Raw genomic sequence first — 16,148 nt, forward strand, 5'->3', positions numbered from 1 at the left:
AAAAGCCAAAATTGTCTGAATCAATTTGACTAGTGGAAAAAGTAAAAAAAAGAGTCCTAAACCTACATGGCATGACCGGCGCTAACTTAGAAATTTTTAATAATAATTTAATATTTTTTGAATTTTTGAATTTTGAAAATATATTTTTAATTTTTTTTTCCCTTTCCCTTGTCTTTCCTTTTCTTTATGCCGGTGGCCATCATTAGCAGCTAGCCACCAACCACAGGCCATGGCCGGCGAGGGCCAGTTGCGCCTAAGCATTGATTGTCCAGGTGAGGCCTCCCCCATTAGATCTAGTGAGGTCAACCCTTGCTTAGGCTAGGGTGGCCTCGCCGCACCTTAGATATTTTTCTCAACTACTACCATGAAAAGATGCCCTCCCCATAGAAAAGCAACTCTCTTTTAGAAAAGTCTTTGGCATGAAGTGAGCGACCTTGAAACTAAGTTATAACTGTTGGAGAAATCTCTCTAGAGTGTTTTGAAGCTCGACAAAATGTTTCTATCGCCTAGTCCGGAAAGGCCGCAGACCCTTGTACTTAGAGTCCGAAGACTTTCAGATCACCGACTCAAGACACAAGACTCAAGACTCAAGACTATTCTCATTGACAGTTTCTAATCTAGCGACGAAGGCGATCCAGAGCTAAAGTGTTTGGTTAAGGATTTGGTCTTGTCGACTGGAGAAGATCTCTTGGCTAGATTTGATACAACGGATTAATTATTCGAAATCAAGATCGTTTGAAGATTCGATGATTGACGAAATATTCTTGGAAGGTTCTATTCTTGGAAACCAAGATCCTGATTGTATGGGTTATCAGTGCAGAAGAGTGGACGTAGGCTTGAAATAAGCCGAACCACTATAAACCTCGTGTTCAATTTTCTCTTCCCTACTCTCGCCTTACTTTGATCGTTGTTTGTTTATTAACGAAGAAAAATTGTCTCATTTCTATCAACTGTCTAGTATTGTGCGATTATCATTAGAAATTACTGTTATACCTATTCATCCCCCTCTAAGTACTTATACTAGTCATATCAATAACAATTGGGAAATGCTTTGCAAATCACAAGATGAATTGATTTGATTGGGATTGAGATACTTTGGGATTGTTGTTGCGCGTTGCTTTGTGGGGGAATGATCTAGGTTTAGGGCTTTTGATTGCTGAAATATGATTATTTAAGTGCGAGTTAGCCAAAGAGGGAACTGTCCTGTCTCGAATCTCGAGTGCGCGCACATCTCTCGGTGGTCGATCAAATTGCAATGTTCCCAAGACGTATTGCTGACCCATTCATTTCATACGTATGCGGAAGCGAATTAAACAATCCCTTTACAATAAACAAGCATGTGATAGAAAAGCAGGACAATCAAATTACACAAAACATATTTTATAAACCAACCAGGTCAGCTTGCAAAGTTATATACAAAAAGTGAACGCCCCAAAAAGGACTACCTAGCTAACCCTACCCTGGACCCTCCTACTTAGGATCCGGGTCCACTACAACGCCGTTAGGAATGTCAATGTCTAGCGGGTTAGCTACCACCTCTACTTTGGGCTCCTACTCATCCTTGGGCAACTGGTTTGCCTCAATGTTAGCTATAACATTGGCGTCCACGATAGGGTCGAGTGCCACTTCACCCTCACCCTCAACGGCAAGTTCGTCGAAGCCATCTAAGGGGCCATCCTGAACCACGTTAGGCCCGTGATGAAACCACGCTTTGAATCAATGAGGTACCAACTGAGGTTGACCCTCATCGACCCAGATTGTGGTCACGACGAGCTGGCGGGTCCAAGGACTCCTGGGGACAGGGAAGATGGTACACTCGATCTCTACCTCTCGCGGCCACCCAAAACGTACGTGGTGCACCTCCATCTAAGGGCCTGTAAAAATTGTAAAATGCGATGGGGGTGAGATGATGTCTCAGCGAGTCTATACTCTAAACTCGGATTAGGAAGATAATACACTTAGAGGCAACCTAAACACTTATCAGACAAGACTTACCTTGCCTCAACACCTCCTTGCACATTAGTACAGCTCATAAACATATGCATACAACAAACATATACAATAATTGGAATGCTGCACGTCAATCATCAAATATCAACAAGGGTCTCGATTATAAGGCCAAATCATTATGACACGTCCCATTTCGTGTCACACAATTTTGTCCCATAATCAGGCACAACTAATTCTATGAACACAACTTATAATTTAATATCATTTCACATATATTATACAATAAGGTATGTAACTAAGATATGGCTCTGTTAACAATTTACTGAGAAATTTGACCTAAAAAAAAATTCAATTAGAATGAGTATAATTAAGATCATCAAGGACTAGCACTCACTCAATTTACTAATTATACTTCCTACTTGAAAGGTGCACTCACTCAATTTTTACTTGATAGTTGACCTAAGGCTATGGTGAATTGGCTTAACTCCTCACAATCTGATTCCACTTATGGCTCGTAAAATTTTATTAAAAATTTTATTAAAATTTTACGAGATAGGAACACGAAATTTTTCCATGCTACAATTGTGGAAAGAAAGTAGAGGAATAGAATTGCTATGCTGAAACTTGATGACCAGGTGTAAGGATCCTGAGGCTATTAAAGAAAACACTGTTACCTTCTATCAACGCCTTTATGGCTCCGTTGGCCCTAGAAATTTTCAGCCGATGCTGGACCATTGCCCTTGCTTAGTAGCAGATGCCATGAATGAAGCTTTAACTGCAAAAGTCACAATGGAGGAAGTAAAATCAGCAGTATTCCAGCTAGGAGCCATTAAGGCTCCGGGGCCAGATGGCTTAAATGGACAATTCTTCCATCATAATTGGGAGCTAATCCAGGGAGATGTGCATAAAATGGTGGATAACTTCTTTGTTTCAGGTACCCTAGACCCTTCCCTCAATACAAATCACATTACCCTTGTCCCAAAAGTGACTCTCCCAAAATCTATAGCACCATATAGACCCATCAGCCTTTGTAATTTCAGTTACAAGATAATTTCAAAAGTAATGGCAAATTGGTTGAAGCCTTGGCATCCTAAATTGATAGAAATGGAGCAAAGTGCTTTCGTAGGTGGAAGGCAAATACAGGACAATATTTTAATTGTCCAAGAAGTGCTGCATCAATTGAGAATCAGGAAAAAGAAAAGGAAGTTTCAGGTTGTGCTTAAACTTGACATGCAAAAAGCATATGATGAGTGGAATGTGACTTCTTGTGCGAGTGCATGAGCAAAATGGGCTTAAGCGATCACTGTGTTTCGTTGGTGAAAACATGCATATCAACCATTACCTTCAGCATCAAAGTGAACGGAGAACCTCTTCAAGCATTCAAGCCGACTAGGGGTTTAAGGCAAGGGGACCCTCTCTCTCCTTACTTATTTATTGTGATGACTAATGTGTTGTCTTTGTTAATACAAAAATCACTTAGAGATGGCAATGTAAAATGGATTAAATTGAATAGAAGCTATCCAGCACTCACACACTTACTTTTTGCGGATGATGCAATCTTCTTCCTCGATGGCATAGTGAAGGAATGTCAAAACATGACAAACCTATTGAATCGATATTGTTATGCATTTGGTCAAGCCATAAACCGAAACAAGTCGGGTATTTACTTTTAGCAGCTGCTGCCCACAGCAATTAAGAAGGAATATGGCAGAAGAACTAAGAGTCCCGATCATCGAAAAAATAGGGAAATATCTAGACATTCCTTCGGATTGTGGGCAATCGAAGAAAGAGATGTTCTTGTGAATTCTAGCAAGAGTTAATATGAAACTTGAGGGGTGGAAAGAGAACATAATGTCAAAAGTGGGGAAGGAAATACTTATTAAAACGGTTGTACAAGCATTGCCGCAATATGCCATGTGAATTTTTAAGATGCCAGTTTCGATATGCAGATCAATTGAAAAAAAGATTGCCACATTCTAGTGGCAAAAGAGTAGTGCAAAGAAAGGTGTCCATTGGAGAAAGTGGGAGGAGTTGAAAAAAAAGAAAAGACTATGGGGGTTTGGGATTTAAGGACCTCGTTGCCTTTAATAAGGCTATGCTTGGAAAACAGGCGTGGAGACTCATACAAGACCCTTTAGCCTTGTGGAGTAGATTGCTGAAAGGACTATACTTCCCCATAGGAGATTTCATGAAGGCAAACACAAGATCACGGCCATCTTGGGGTTGGCAAAGTCTATTACAAGGAAGAGAGGTGATGGAGCAACAAATACGATGGGCAGTAGAAGACGGATCACAAATCAAAGTGAGAGAAGACAAATGGTTAGCGAGAGGTTGCATAAGAGGACCAAAAAACCAAGGAGAACCCGAATATGTGGCTGAATTAATCGACCAGGAGTCCAAACAGTTGGATGAGCATAAACTAAAGACTTGGTTCGATGATGACTTAGTCAACAAAGACAAAATCATATGGACCAACAACATATCCGGCATCTACTCAGTCAAAAGTGGATACAATAAAATCCAAACAGCACACAACCAAACATCGGCACACGCATCCTCATCATACCAGCAACCCAAGAAGCTATGGAACCTGATCTAGGACCTCCACACCCAACCAAAGGTCGAGTTCTTTACATGGAGCCTTTGTGCTAATGCGCTACCCACGAAGGAGAATCTATATAGGAGAAAGATGATACTTGATCCAAGCTGCCCCATGTGCCACCGTATGCCAGAGACACCAGAACATCTATTCCTCCTATGTGAATGGATGCACCAGATCTGGGCAAATCAGAAGCTAAAGCTGAACCCTTCCCCCAGCAATATCTCAAGAATAGACAAATGGCTACTTGAAGTCCTTACCTTGGAGAGAAACCCTCGACCGAAGGAGCTAGTAGTGGGCACCCTCTGGCAGATTTGGAAGATCAGAAATGCAATGGTCTTCAAAGGCGAGCTTCCGCAACCGCAAGAAGTTGTGTAGGAGGTAGAAGCAAATCTGGAAAGCTTTAACCGGTGGAACCCGAAAGGACCAAAACGCAGCAAAAATTCTGTAGACGTTGTTGGAAAGTGGCTGCCGCCGATGAAAGGCCACCTGAAAATCAACGTCGACGCTTCGTGGACTGAAAACCAGAGAGAGGGATCAATCGCCGAGCTATGCAGAGACGAGAACGGGGTCCTTAGGGATGGTTTCGCAGCAAAAATTGAAGCTGACTCACCTCTGAAAGCAGAAGCTTTGGCTGTCCGTGCAGCTCTGTGGAAAGTAACGAAGGAGAGAGAAGAAACAAGTCCCACGCTTGACCAGAACTTAAAGATAGAAGTACAGTCTGACTGCAAAATTGTGATGGACAGCTTGATGGGCTTTGCACTGAGCCCATGGACTGTGGAACCAATTTTAGAGGATTGCAAAGTGCCGTTGGCCCAACTTAAAGGCGTCTCCGTTTCTTATGCACATAGAGAAGCAAACAAGCCCACCGATTGGATAGCAAGAGCCCACCGCGACAATCGTCTTCCTCGCAATTGGATTTTATATCCCCTCATCCACTTTGGGTTTTATTATGTAATGATTCCGAACTTAGTTACGGTTCCGCAACTTATTAGTAATGATCACTATCTTTCAAAAAAAAAAAAAAAAAAAGCTGGAGATGTTTCAACTAGAATTATCTAGTAATTTTGTAATTTTCTTTAATTAGTCATAATTGGTAGTTCATTATTGTTAGTATTTTTCTAGTATTGACAGTAAATTCCCTTTATATTTCATAACTCGACAATGGAATTACTAAGTAATTGTCCTACAATGGTGTAATTTTCCTCAACATGTCATAGCTCGTAGCTCCTGTCCTTAATAATTATATCTCCAACGATTGTAATTTGCTTGAAATCATTGTGATCTCAATTGTACCCTAGTAAATACATTCCTTTTTTGTGTAGTAATACAGCTATATAGTTCGTAACAAGAATGGTTTGATGGTAACTTACCGTTTTAAAAGTTGTTACTACTTTGATGGTGAATTATTTATTTTTTAAGACGAGAATGCTTACACCTAGAAATTTTCTGACCTCAAACCATGGCTTGTGATATAGTAATTGGTAATTGATCTAAAACTATGGTAAATTGGTTATATCCTCATAATCTGATTGCACTTGTTGTTCATAAAATTGTATTGAAATAGTGACATTCATATACACCACTTAAATTAGGGATGTTGTCCCTAGTTGTCTGATAATATTATAATTTTCTTCAATTAGTCAAAGTTGTTAGTTCATTGTTTTTTTTAGTAATTTTCAATTATTAGCAATAACTTCCTTTTATACTTCGTAACTTGACAGGTCATCTGAAAAAAGAAAAGAAAAACTTGACAGTCATAACTTGTAGTTCCTGTCTCATATAATTATACCTCCAACTATTATAATTTACCTGAAATCATCACGATCTCAATTGCACGTCTAGTTAGTACTTTCCTTTTCTGTGTGGTAATTGAGCCGTACAGTTAAAACAAGGAATTCCTATCTCTTAGCAATTAACTAATGGGATAGTAGGGTACTTGAAATTGTCATAAGAGACACAACTTATAATTAATAATTGATCACAATAATCGTAAATCATTTGTAAGTCCATGTAAATTATTGTGCATTTATAGTAATAAATTACCTCGAGTTATCGTAAACTCAAAATTCTTAATGATCATAATTTTTATTGAGAAATCTAAGCAACCTAAAGTTTCTTTTGATTTCCCCATTCTTTGTAAATCTACATAAATAATCCTTCAAGTTCATAATCAATGGATCTTATACACAAGTAATAGTCCTTTTGATTGTCGTAATTTTCCTTAATTAATCGTAAAACTTACAATTCCACCAGAACAAACTTCCTTAGTTGTCAATAAATTACCACTTCAACCGATTATCGCCGACATTTTTTGGACTTTGAATGCAATAAGTCATATTATTTTTCTTTTTTTTAATCGCCAAAAACTACATCAAATAATACAACCATCCATTATACATATAAACTCCATCTTACACATAGATCAACACGCATAAAACATTCATTGTTTCCACTAGCACATACACACATACACACATACATGCATACTCAAATGTGTTGTAGCTAAGTTGTCTAATCAACACACTGAACAGCACATACTATATAGCATCTCCTCTTGCATGGCCTTAGGGCTCAAGACACTTCTTCTGAGACAATCACATTTGCAGCGATGTACAGCCACTAAGGTATAAGATCCTCCGGCTTCCGCTTTGTCAATGCTTGCGGACGAATTTCAGGACTTTACGTACCAACTTCACTATTAAGCGAACAACATGGCACAAGAAAATAAGAGCCATCAATCCAACCCATGCCAACACCGCAATTCCAATTGTATTTTCTGTAATTTTGAGTTCATTATCCGGTGTGAAGACCCATATGGAGATGGCATAAGTGACCGCCATGAAGGTTATCGCAACCCACATAGTTAGCATTACAATCCATGTGGTGATCCAAAGCCGCTTTAGAGGAAGACCACTTATGAGAACCAGAATGATGCTAAGCGATGCAATGAAGCTTATCGTGTTACATGTTATGAAAATCTTGTAAGGTTTTGAGTACCTTCCTGCCATTATGGACTCGCCCTCCTTATGGTTGTCTTCATTTTCTTGCCAAAGGCCACCAGGCGGGGTAATACTGGTTTGGAATGCCATGGTAGCTAGTAATACCGCCACCACCATTAGTGTCTTATGCATACTGTGTTGCCACTTTCTCTTTGTTTCCCTTTTGTTCTGTTCTACCACAGGTGGATGGAAGGAGGTGGCCGTGTTATTGGCGTAGCCTGTTCGTCTGGATGGCTCGAGATTCCTTGAAGTTTGAGGAACAGAATCCATAATCTCTATGGCTATTTCCGTGTTCTGACCTTGTGCTAATAGGCCTTGTGCTGTGAAACCTCTGAAGTTTGTAATGTTTGGGTCTACACCTTTATTAGTTAGGAACACTATAGTCTGCAGAAGAGCAACACCAGAATGTACCAATTGAGGTCAGATTTGAACTAGACGAGCTCGAGTTATATACTTTTGAGGATTAACTTCACTACTAATGTTTGTGACTATTATACGATGCCTTCAAAATGAAAATTCATCCCTCGTTGAATCTCTTCTGATATCTCTATTTTTCTGTTCCTTCTAATCTAGATAAAATTAGCATGATAATAAAGCGAAATGTAAAGTTGTAGTTAATTATCTGTACGAGTTACTTCTTTCCCAAATATCATGACCTGCAATGATTTATGAATGGATACCTTTTAGCTTCTAAAAATTTCTAGGACACTCAAATATCCTAGAAAGGAAAATAACACAAATAGTCACTTAACTTTGGCTCATTGTGTAATACCATCCTTCAACTTTTAATTTATTTAATGTGGCCCTTGAAGTATTCTTAAATATTCAATTTAGTCTCGAAACTTTTAATTTGTTCAATCAAGTCTCTCAATTTTCTATTAAAAAAAGTCAGAAGTTTTCTTAATTACACTATTGCTTGGATTTTAGGAAAAAAAAATCATTTCAATCCATTTTATAAATCAACAAAAAATATCACTGTCTTATTTATTAATTTTTTAAAAACTTTTTGACCCTTATAAATATTATGATAGCTTTATTTAAAGCTATTTTAACTTATAATATCTGTAGTAGCAAAAGTAGAACATCATTTATAGCTTTATTTAAACCTATTTAGGAAATTGATTGAAATGAAAAGATATTCTAAAATATGAGTAATAGTGCGATTATAATAACTTGCATATAGTACCAAAAGACTTATTTTACTTTGTTAGGGAAAGTTGAAAGACTAGATAGAACAAATTGAGAGTTTCGGGATTAGATTTAACATTTATAAATAGTTCAAGAACCATATTAAATAAATTAAAAACCAAAATGAATTTGCATATTGAACCAAAGTTTATAGATTATTTGTGTCGTTTTTCCATCCCATATTCGCCTTTTTTGTTGATGAGATCAATGGGTTTGATTAATACAAAGGCTTGATTATATGAACATACCTTAGTTTGTCTATCTACAGCAGCCAAATGCAAAATCGTGTTGCCATATTCGTCCCTCAAGTTGATGAACTGATCGTCTTCCAAGATATCCATCAAAAGTTTCAAAGCTTCTAGTTTGTTATGCTTCACACACAAATGCAAGATCGTTTGGCCATGTTCGATGACACTACGAGCTGCAAAAGGTCTCGCTCGAACCAAGAGTTCCAAGACATCCACATGTCCTTTCATGGCCGCGACATGAAGAGGGTTTCTTCCGTATTTGTCACAGATGAAACATATTTCAGGGCCAACTCTTAATAAACTTGCCACTATGTTAAGGTACCCTTTTGCTGCTGCGAGATGAAGAGGCGTCAAACTTTGAGAATCTTGCTCACTTACCAGCTCGGGCTTTTGAGCTAGAACCTCTTCCACAAAGTCCAAATGTCCAAGCATGGCTGCAATGTGCAGAGGAGTCTCAATGTGATTCCCAAACACGGTCCGGTCGAGAAGCAACTTATCTTTTTTGAGCAACTCAAGCAAAGAAGGCACGTCTCCTTTCGTGGCGGCTTCGTAGAGCTCGGACTCCATGTTTGGATCTCTAAAAAGAGAGTTTCAAAATACTCACTCTCCATTGGAAGACTTGAATTATATTGTCACAAGCAAGTCAACCTCCACGGTAATTTTGACGAAGACCGAAAAACGAAGGGTAGGTATCTCTTATCTGCAAGTCTCTGGCTCAAAGACCGAAAAACGAATGGTAGGTATCTCTTATCCGCAAGTCTCTGCGCAAGTCTCGCATGTCTCAATCTGTGAGGTGACGTTTATTCTTGGAGCTTTGTTGTGGACAGAGATTCCCCTGTCGATTTTCTAGCGAGTCTCGTCTCCATTTGATCCCATCAAGTTCGCACATGTAACATGTCCCGATTGAGCCATGACATCCATCCCTTTCCTTTTTCTTATGAATATGGACATCTATGAACACATGACCTTAACCTACATAGACCAAATGCAAGTAGTATCACCACCAAATGGTCCATGAATGTATCCCCCAATTCCCTAAACGCTGCATGTCAACTTCAAAAGCTTCTGCTATAGTCTTATTTGGGCCTGCACATTACCTAATTCTTCAGGAGAATTATTCAACTTTATGAATTGTGTTAAGAAGATGCTTGAGTGCATTTACGATTAGTCTTCCTACCAAAATAGTCGCAAAATTTTAAGCATATGAATCTACTATATCATAATTGAAGTGTTTTTTTTTTTTTTTTAAGAATTATTGTCATAGTCCCCGAGGCCTTCACACAACGTTAGACATGATTAGCTAAGATCAAAGGCCATAATTTTTCACGGTACTTCTGCTGACCAAATTAGAGATATATCAACATCATGCTTTTGCCTTATTTTTGGATATGGACATGTGTGAACACTAGACCTTGACCTTATAGACTAAATGTGAAACAGTGTCACCACAAAATGGTCCCCAGCTGATCCCCCAATTTCCTCAAAGCAGCATGTCAACTTTTTTTTTCCCTTCCATATTGGGAGGGTGGCCACTAGGGTTACCCCCAATGGTTAGCATGTCAACTTCAAAGACTTCTCTTATATTCTTATTTGAGCCTACGCATTCTTCGGGAGGATTATTCAACTTTATGAATTGTGTTAGGAAGATGCTTGAAATGAGCAATGGTGTCATAAGTGCATTTGCAATTAGTCTTCCTACCAAAATAGTCGCAAATGATTTAGAGCCAACAAAAAAAAAAAAAAAAAAAAATTAAGCATAATGACGATCATCAGTATCGCTATAAATTTGATTGCCCATTTCTGTTTGAAAACCAATTAATAAGTGAAGGTATGATTAGCAAAAACAGATTATCATAAATTGGAGAAATGAAAGCCAAAATTGTCCAAATCAATTTGACCAATAGAAAAAAAGTATAAAAAAAAGTCCTAAACCTACGTGGCACGACGACCGGCGCTAACTTAAGAATTTTTAATAATATTTAAATATTTTTGAATTTTTTGAATTTTTTTCCTATTCCCTTGTCTTTGCCTTTTCTTTGTGCCGGTGGACATCACCAGCAGCTAGCCACCAACCACAGGCCATGGCCAGTGAGGGCTGGCCGCGCCTAAGCACCAGTTGTCCAGGTGAGGCCCCCTGCACCAGATGCAGTGAGGCCAACTCTTGCTCAGGCTAGGGCGACCTCGCCGCGCCTCACAGACATTTTTCTCAACTACTACCATGAAACGATAGCCCTCCCCACAGAAAAGCAACTCTCTCTTTCAGAAAAGTCTTTGGCATGAAGTGAGCGACCTTGAAACTAAGTTATAACGATCCGGAAATGCTTTGCAAATCACGAGATGAATTGATTTGACTGGGATTGAGATACTTTGGGATTGCTGTTGCGCGTTACTTTGTGGGGAATGATCTAGGCTTAGGGCTTTTGATTGCTGAAATATGATTATTTAAGTGAGAGTTAGCCAAAGAGGGAACTCTCTGTTTCAGAAAAGTCTTTGGCATGAAGTGAGCGACCTTGAAACTAAGTTACTCATTACAATGACATGACATTAGAGAAAATCAATCATCTGCGTTCTGCATCACCCTTACTCTTATCTGCAATTATGTGGCCTAGTTCATCCAAAGGATCTAGGATGTCACATAAGGGAACGATTGTTCAAGTTCGTGTGAGGATGCTATCTATATATGAACAGAGGTTGTTCCTTCATATGTTCAGTGGATTCAGTCACACAGATGGCTTTTGCCCCATGTGTGTCTTTCTCCGTGTTTGCACGCGTGTGTTAAAACTTCAGAATGGCCAATTTCAGCAGCAAAAAAGTTGAGCATATGAATCTCCTATATCAGAATCGAAGATTTTGAAAAATTATGTACTGGTATTACTCTTAAAAGATAGACATAGTGTTATAATCCCTGAGGCCTTCACTTGATGTTAGACATGATTGGCTAATATCAATGACCATAATTTTTTTATGACACTTTCGCCGAGCAAAGGAAGATATGTCAGCATCATCCCTTTCCTATTCTTTCGAATATGGACATGTGTGAACGCGTGACCTTGACCTATATAGACCAAATGCAAATAGTGTCACCACAAAATGGTCCCCAACCGTATCCCCCAATTCCCTTAAAGCAGCATGTCAACTCCAAAAAACTTCTATTATGTTCCTATTTGAGCCTGCACATTACCTGATTCTTCAGGAGGATTATTCAACTTTACGAATTGTGTTAGGAAGATGCGTGAGATTAGCGATAGTGTCATAAGTGCATTTGCGATAAGTCTTCCTACCAATATAGTCTCAAATGATTTAGAGCCAGCAAAAAAATTAAGCATAATGAGCAATCAGCAGTCTTGCTATACATTTGATTGCCCACCTCTATTCACAAACCAATTAACAATTGAAGGAATGATCAGCAAAAAGAAATGATCATTAATTTGGAGAAGGGAAAGCCACAGTTGTCCGAATCAATTTGACCCGTTCCCAGAAAGAAAGAGCAAGAAAACCAAGTCATGTGACAAAATTAAGCAGGTTACGTACTCGGATCACTTGCTCCACTTCTTCCTCACGTCAAACGGTAAAAAATTTGTCGGAACTTAATCTTTATATTGACTTTCATTGTTTTAAGAGCGAAGGAGGTGAACAATGTACGTTAGGACAGAGAGCCGCCGCGCCCATTGCTGGGGATGTATTAGGGCGAGTTTGGTTCAGCCACCCCATGATGTGGATTTTGATCCTATCCATTGTGTCGATGGCTGCAGTGAGGACTTCTCTTATCTTGCTGTGTTCACAGCAGTGTATTAGCCCTTCAGAGCACGCATTTGAAGGCATTAGGCTTTTCCCTTCTAATTTCGAAACCACAAGCAGGTGCCCAGTTGCATTGGCCTTCTCGTGGATGCGTCCAAGCCTGGCACAATTGACTGCAGATCCTTTGGTCACGGAGAAGATGCAGATGAAGCCCTGCGCAGGGGAACAAGTCAGATTAATTTTGTAGGAATATCATTAATTTCTGCAGGAATATCAGCTAATAAAATGTTATTCTATGATTGTGATTATTACCTCTTCGGTTCGCTTAATGTCCATTCCGAACCGTGTTTCTCTGGGTCCGGGGGCTAGTTCTACAGAAACCTCAGCAATTCCGGGTAAAAACAATAATCTTATCCCATGAACCATTTGGACAGTCACGGTCTGGCTATGTTGCTACCCCAAACTAATTTCTTTTCCTGTGGGGATATTCTCGCCCTTAGTGAAAAAAAGACAGGAAGTAATCACTCACCATGCAAGAATTAGAAGCTATATTGACAGATCTCAAGAGCTTGGCGAATAATCATAATGGAAGAGAGAATTTACTGATGTGACGATCTGTTCGGTTTGGATGTTGACAATGACTAGAGGAATTCCTGAGGAAACCGATGCGGGGAACCAGGCCGTGGACCAGGTTGTGGTGGCCTTGACGGTGTGTTCACCTGGCAGCGGCATAAACAGAATGGAGCTAACTACCGGAGACCGTTGATCAGGAAATTTGGTGACTTTCGCCTTCCAGTCGTATCTCATTCCTTTCTTCTTGAATCCTGCCGTGTCCACGTTCACCACCCGCCTGCTCATTTCTGCATTGTCAGATGGAAAGTCCTCATCTTATCCCGTTGCACGATCTGTGCCCATGCTTGTCCAAATGAATGTTCAAGAGGTGGTATATATATATCTCTACCAGGCATCATCCTAGCAGGATGATTGTGTGGATGAATGTTTGCAGCACATTGGGATGGACTTCCATCTTCCTGGTTTTGTCTCCAGAACCTCTTGCCCAGTGAAAACATTCCGTGATTTACTCTCGTGAAGTTCTAGACTGAAGGTAAAATCAATCAAGTTTAACTAGAAATACTAAGAATACTGTCCAAAACTTGTTCAGTAAATGATGCATCAAATTCCAATCGTTTGAACAATAATAAAATCTATTTCATGAGATTACTCAGAAGTTGGCACGCCCCACATCTTTCATAATGTCTAAACCCTTAACATGAAGTGACGGTAGATTTTGGAAAAAAAGCAAAATTTACCTTGCAATTCAGTACATTGTTCCAGGTTTAAATTCCCTAAAACTACCACGTCTATTGTCCATAGCGGCTTGGATCGTGAACTTTCTCCGGAGCATCGAGCCCTTAAGAGGCACTATTTGCACCTGGAGCTTAATCACACGGTCGCCCCTCCTCACCTTCATCCACAAAGTCTCAGCCTGCTGGCTGATCTTGCCGAGCTGCGAGTTGAACTCTGACGAGACTTTGGTTGGCATGAACTCATCCATGTCATCCTCTGCAAACCCTTCAATGATGTCCCCAGGCAGTGGTATGCTCTCGTCCCAGTCCTCCGGCACCTCCTGCTTCATCCATTTCACCCACAACACCGTCGTCTGAGCACTGCCCATGTCGTCTCTCCTTCTGAGTCAGTACCTCTCCATGGAAACACTATTCACGCGCTTTATATCCTAGGATAGGTTTCACCGTTTGTCCTAGAGCAGTTTGCGACGATGTACGAACACTCCAATATCTGTATTTAGGACTTCACGTCCAGATCATATTCTCTCAACAGCTTGGAGACCCTTCCAATGCCATATGGTAACCAGTGTCATGTACTTAATTAATTAGAATAATGACAAGCGAGCTGGCTAAGTTAGGTTACAAATTATAATAATTTGTGCGCTGCACTAAACAGCCGAACAGAGACCGTGCAGAATTTCACACAAAACTATTGTACTCTCTTTCGAGGCTTAACAAGAAATTCTGATCACAGATCAAGTGTCTAATGCAAGAGAGTATCCGCCTTTGTCCTCGCTTTGCTCATAGCACCACTGTACACAAACGAAAATGTGCCGAAAGACGAAAGCATAAAACTCATCAAGGTCTCAAAGTCTCTGCAGCGTATGAATATATCCGACTTAGTATGTCGTACTAGTCCGTTCTAGCGACTCCGTAGCAGATCTTGTCCAAATTTCGTTGCCATTCCTCGATCTCTGCTTGGGTGCGACTACTTTTCAGTTCATCTTCTCTCTTTAGCTGCTCCCTTTAATTCCAAGATCTTTCTCTCGATACATTGAACATGCAGAAAACCGAGATTTAACTGAAGTGGAAAATTTTGGAGGGGCAAAGTTCGATTGGAGAACCGAGAGAAACGAAAGGGAGTATAACCTTTCTATAAGGCCACGGCCCCACTTTGCCTTTTCGGCAAATTTTCTTGTCAACGGTAGGACACAAACGCAATCTCTCAGCAGCCTTTTCGATCGGAAGATGGAAGTAACCTCTGACATCTGCCAGCATCATCTTTCCCGCTCTCTCCCTCTGCACTAATCTCAGCACATAAATACAGCCGTTTTAGAATAATGGAAGAAACAGATGAGTGCAATGCAAGCGACATCCGTTGAACAAGATCGTTATTCCAAAGGACAAGTCCTAGAGGATAAAGATTGATGGAGTAATCTATATTTCAACAGACTCCATGCAGAAACTGTTTGCGACGATAATTTGGCGACAAACAGAACTCCAGATATTGCTTCCACTTATATATAACAGTCGTAAGAGATTCATTGAAAGATATGATTGTTTATCTGAGCATAAAAGGCCGTACAGGACGCACATACACAGTATATAATTCTAGAAAAGCAATAACCTCTGCTGCAAGCCCGGTTTTATGAGGCTTCGCCTGTCATTCCTTAGGTTTTGGCTTGTTGTCCGTTTGCCGGGGATTCTCTGCTTCAAACAACGAAAAATACAAAACAATAAACAAAACGCATTCTACGGCTTCCAGCCATTCAAAAGATCCCCCGGAACTCGAATCTGATTCTACATGTGAGGCTGTTAATGTTGTGACTTGAAGAAGTGCGAATGGCTATGCATCACCTGAAACAGTCGGCGGCGGAGCGGAGGAGGTAGTTGAAAATAATCGGCATTTACGTTGCCGTTGAAATCTATTCCTACGCACACAGCTTCATAGAACATGGCGAGCGGGTCCTGTTACATGAAGTAGCCAGCCAGTCTCCTTCCCTCACGGTATTGCCGCAGCATATCCTTCACGTTCTGTATGCTTTTCTTGCAAAAACTGAAATGGAAGCAAGAATGACAGGACCATATTGCTGCACGATACATATTCAGAACTACAATTTCCGAAAATAATAAAAGA

General features: G+C 40.0%; 1 protein-coding gene and 1 long non-coding RNA gene across 2 annotated transcripts; both read right to left on the bottom strand.

Moving 5' to 3' along the window:
- Positions 1-1,364: 1,364 nt before the first annotated feature.
- On the bottom strand, positions 1,365-5,239 carry LOC108957096. The gene is made up of 4 exons (XR_005549488.1): positions 5,163-5,239; positions 4,810-5,066; positions 2,625-2,725; positions 1,365-1,874 (listed from the first exon to the last, which is right to left on the bottom strand). It is a non-coding gene; the product is annotated as an uncharacterized LOC108957096 (long non-coding RNA).
- Positions 5,240-6,916: 1,677 nt separating this feature from the next.
- On the bottom strand, positions 6,917-9,565 carry LOC104431103 (ankyrin repeat-containing protein BDA1-like). Its single transcript, XM_039310510.1, has 2 exons — positions 8,988-9,565; positions 6,917-7,935 (listed from the first exon to the last, which is right to left on the bottom strand). Exons 1-2 carry the CDS (start codon positions 9,552-9,554, stop codon positions 7,204-7,206), a joined length of 1,299 nt encoding a protein of 432 aa, XP_039166444.1. The 5' UTR covers positions 9,555-9,565; the 3' UTR covers positions 6,917-7,203.
- Between the last annotated feature and the right edge of the window lie 6,583 nt (positions 9,566-16,148).

Source organism: Eucalyptus grandis, chromosome 3, assembly GCF_016545825.1.
Source record: "Eucalyptus grandis isolate ANBG69807.140 chromosome 3, ASM1654582v1, whole genome shotgun sequence".
NCBI lineage: Eukaryota > Viridiplantae > Streptophyta > Magnoliopsida > Myrtales > Myrtaceae > Eucalyptus > Eucalyptus grandis.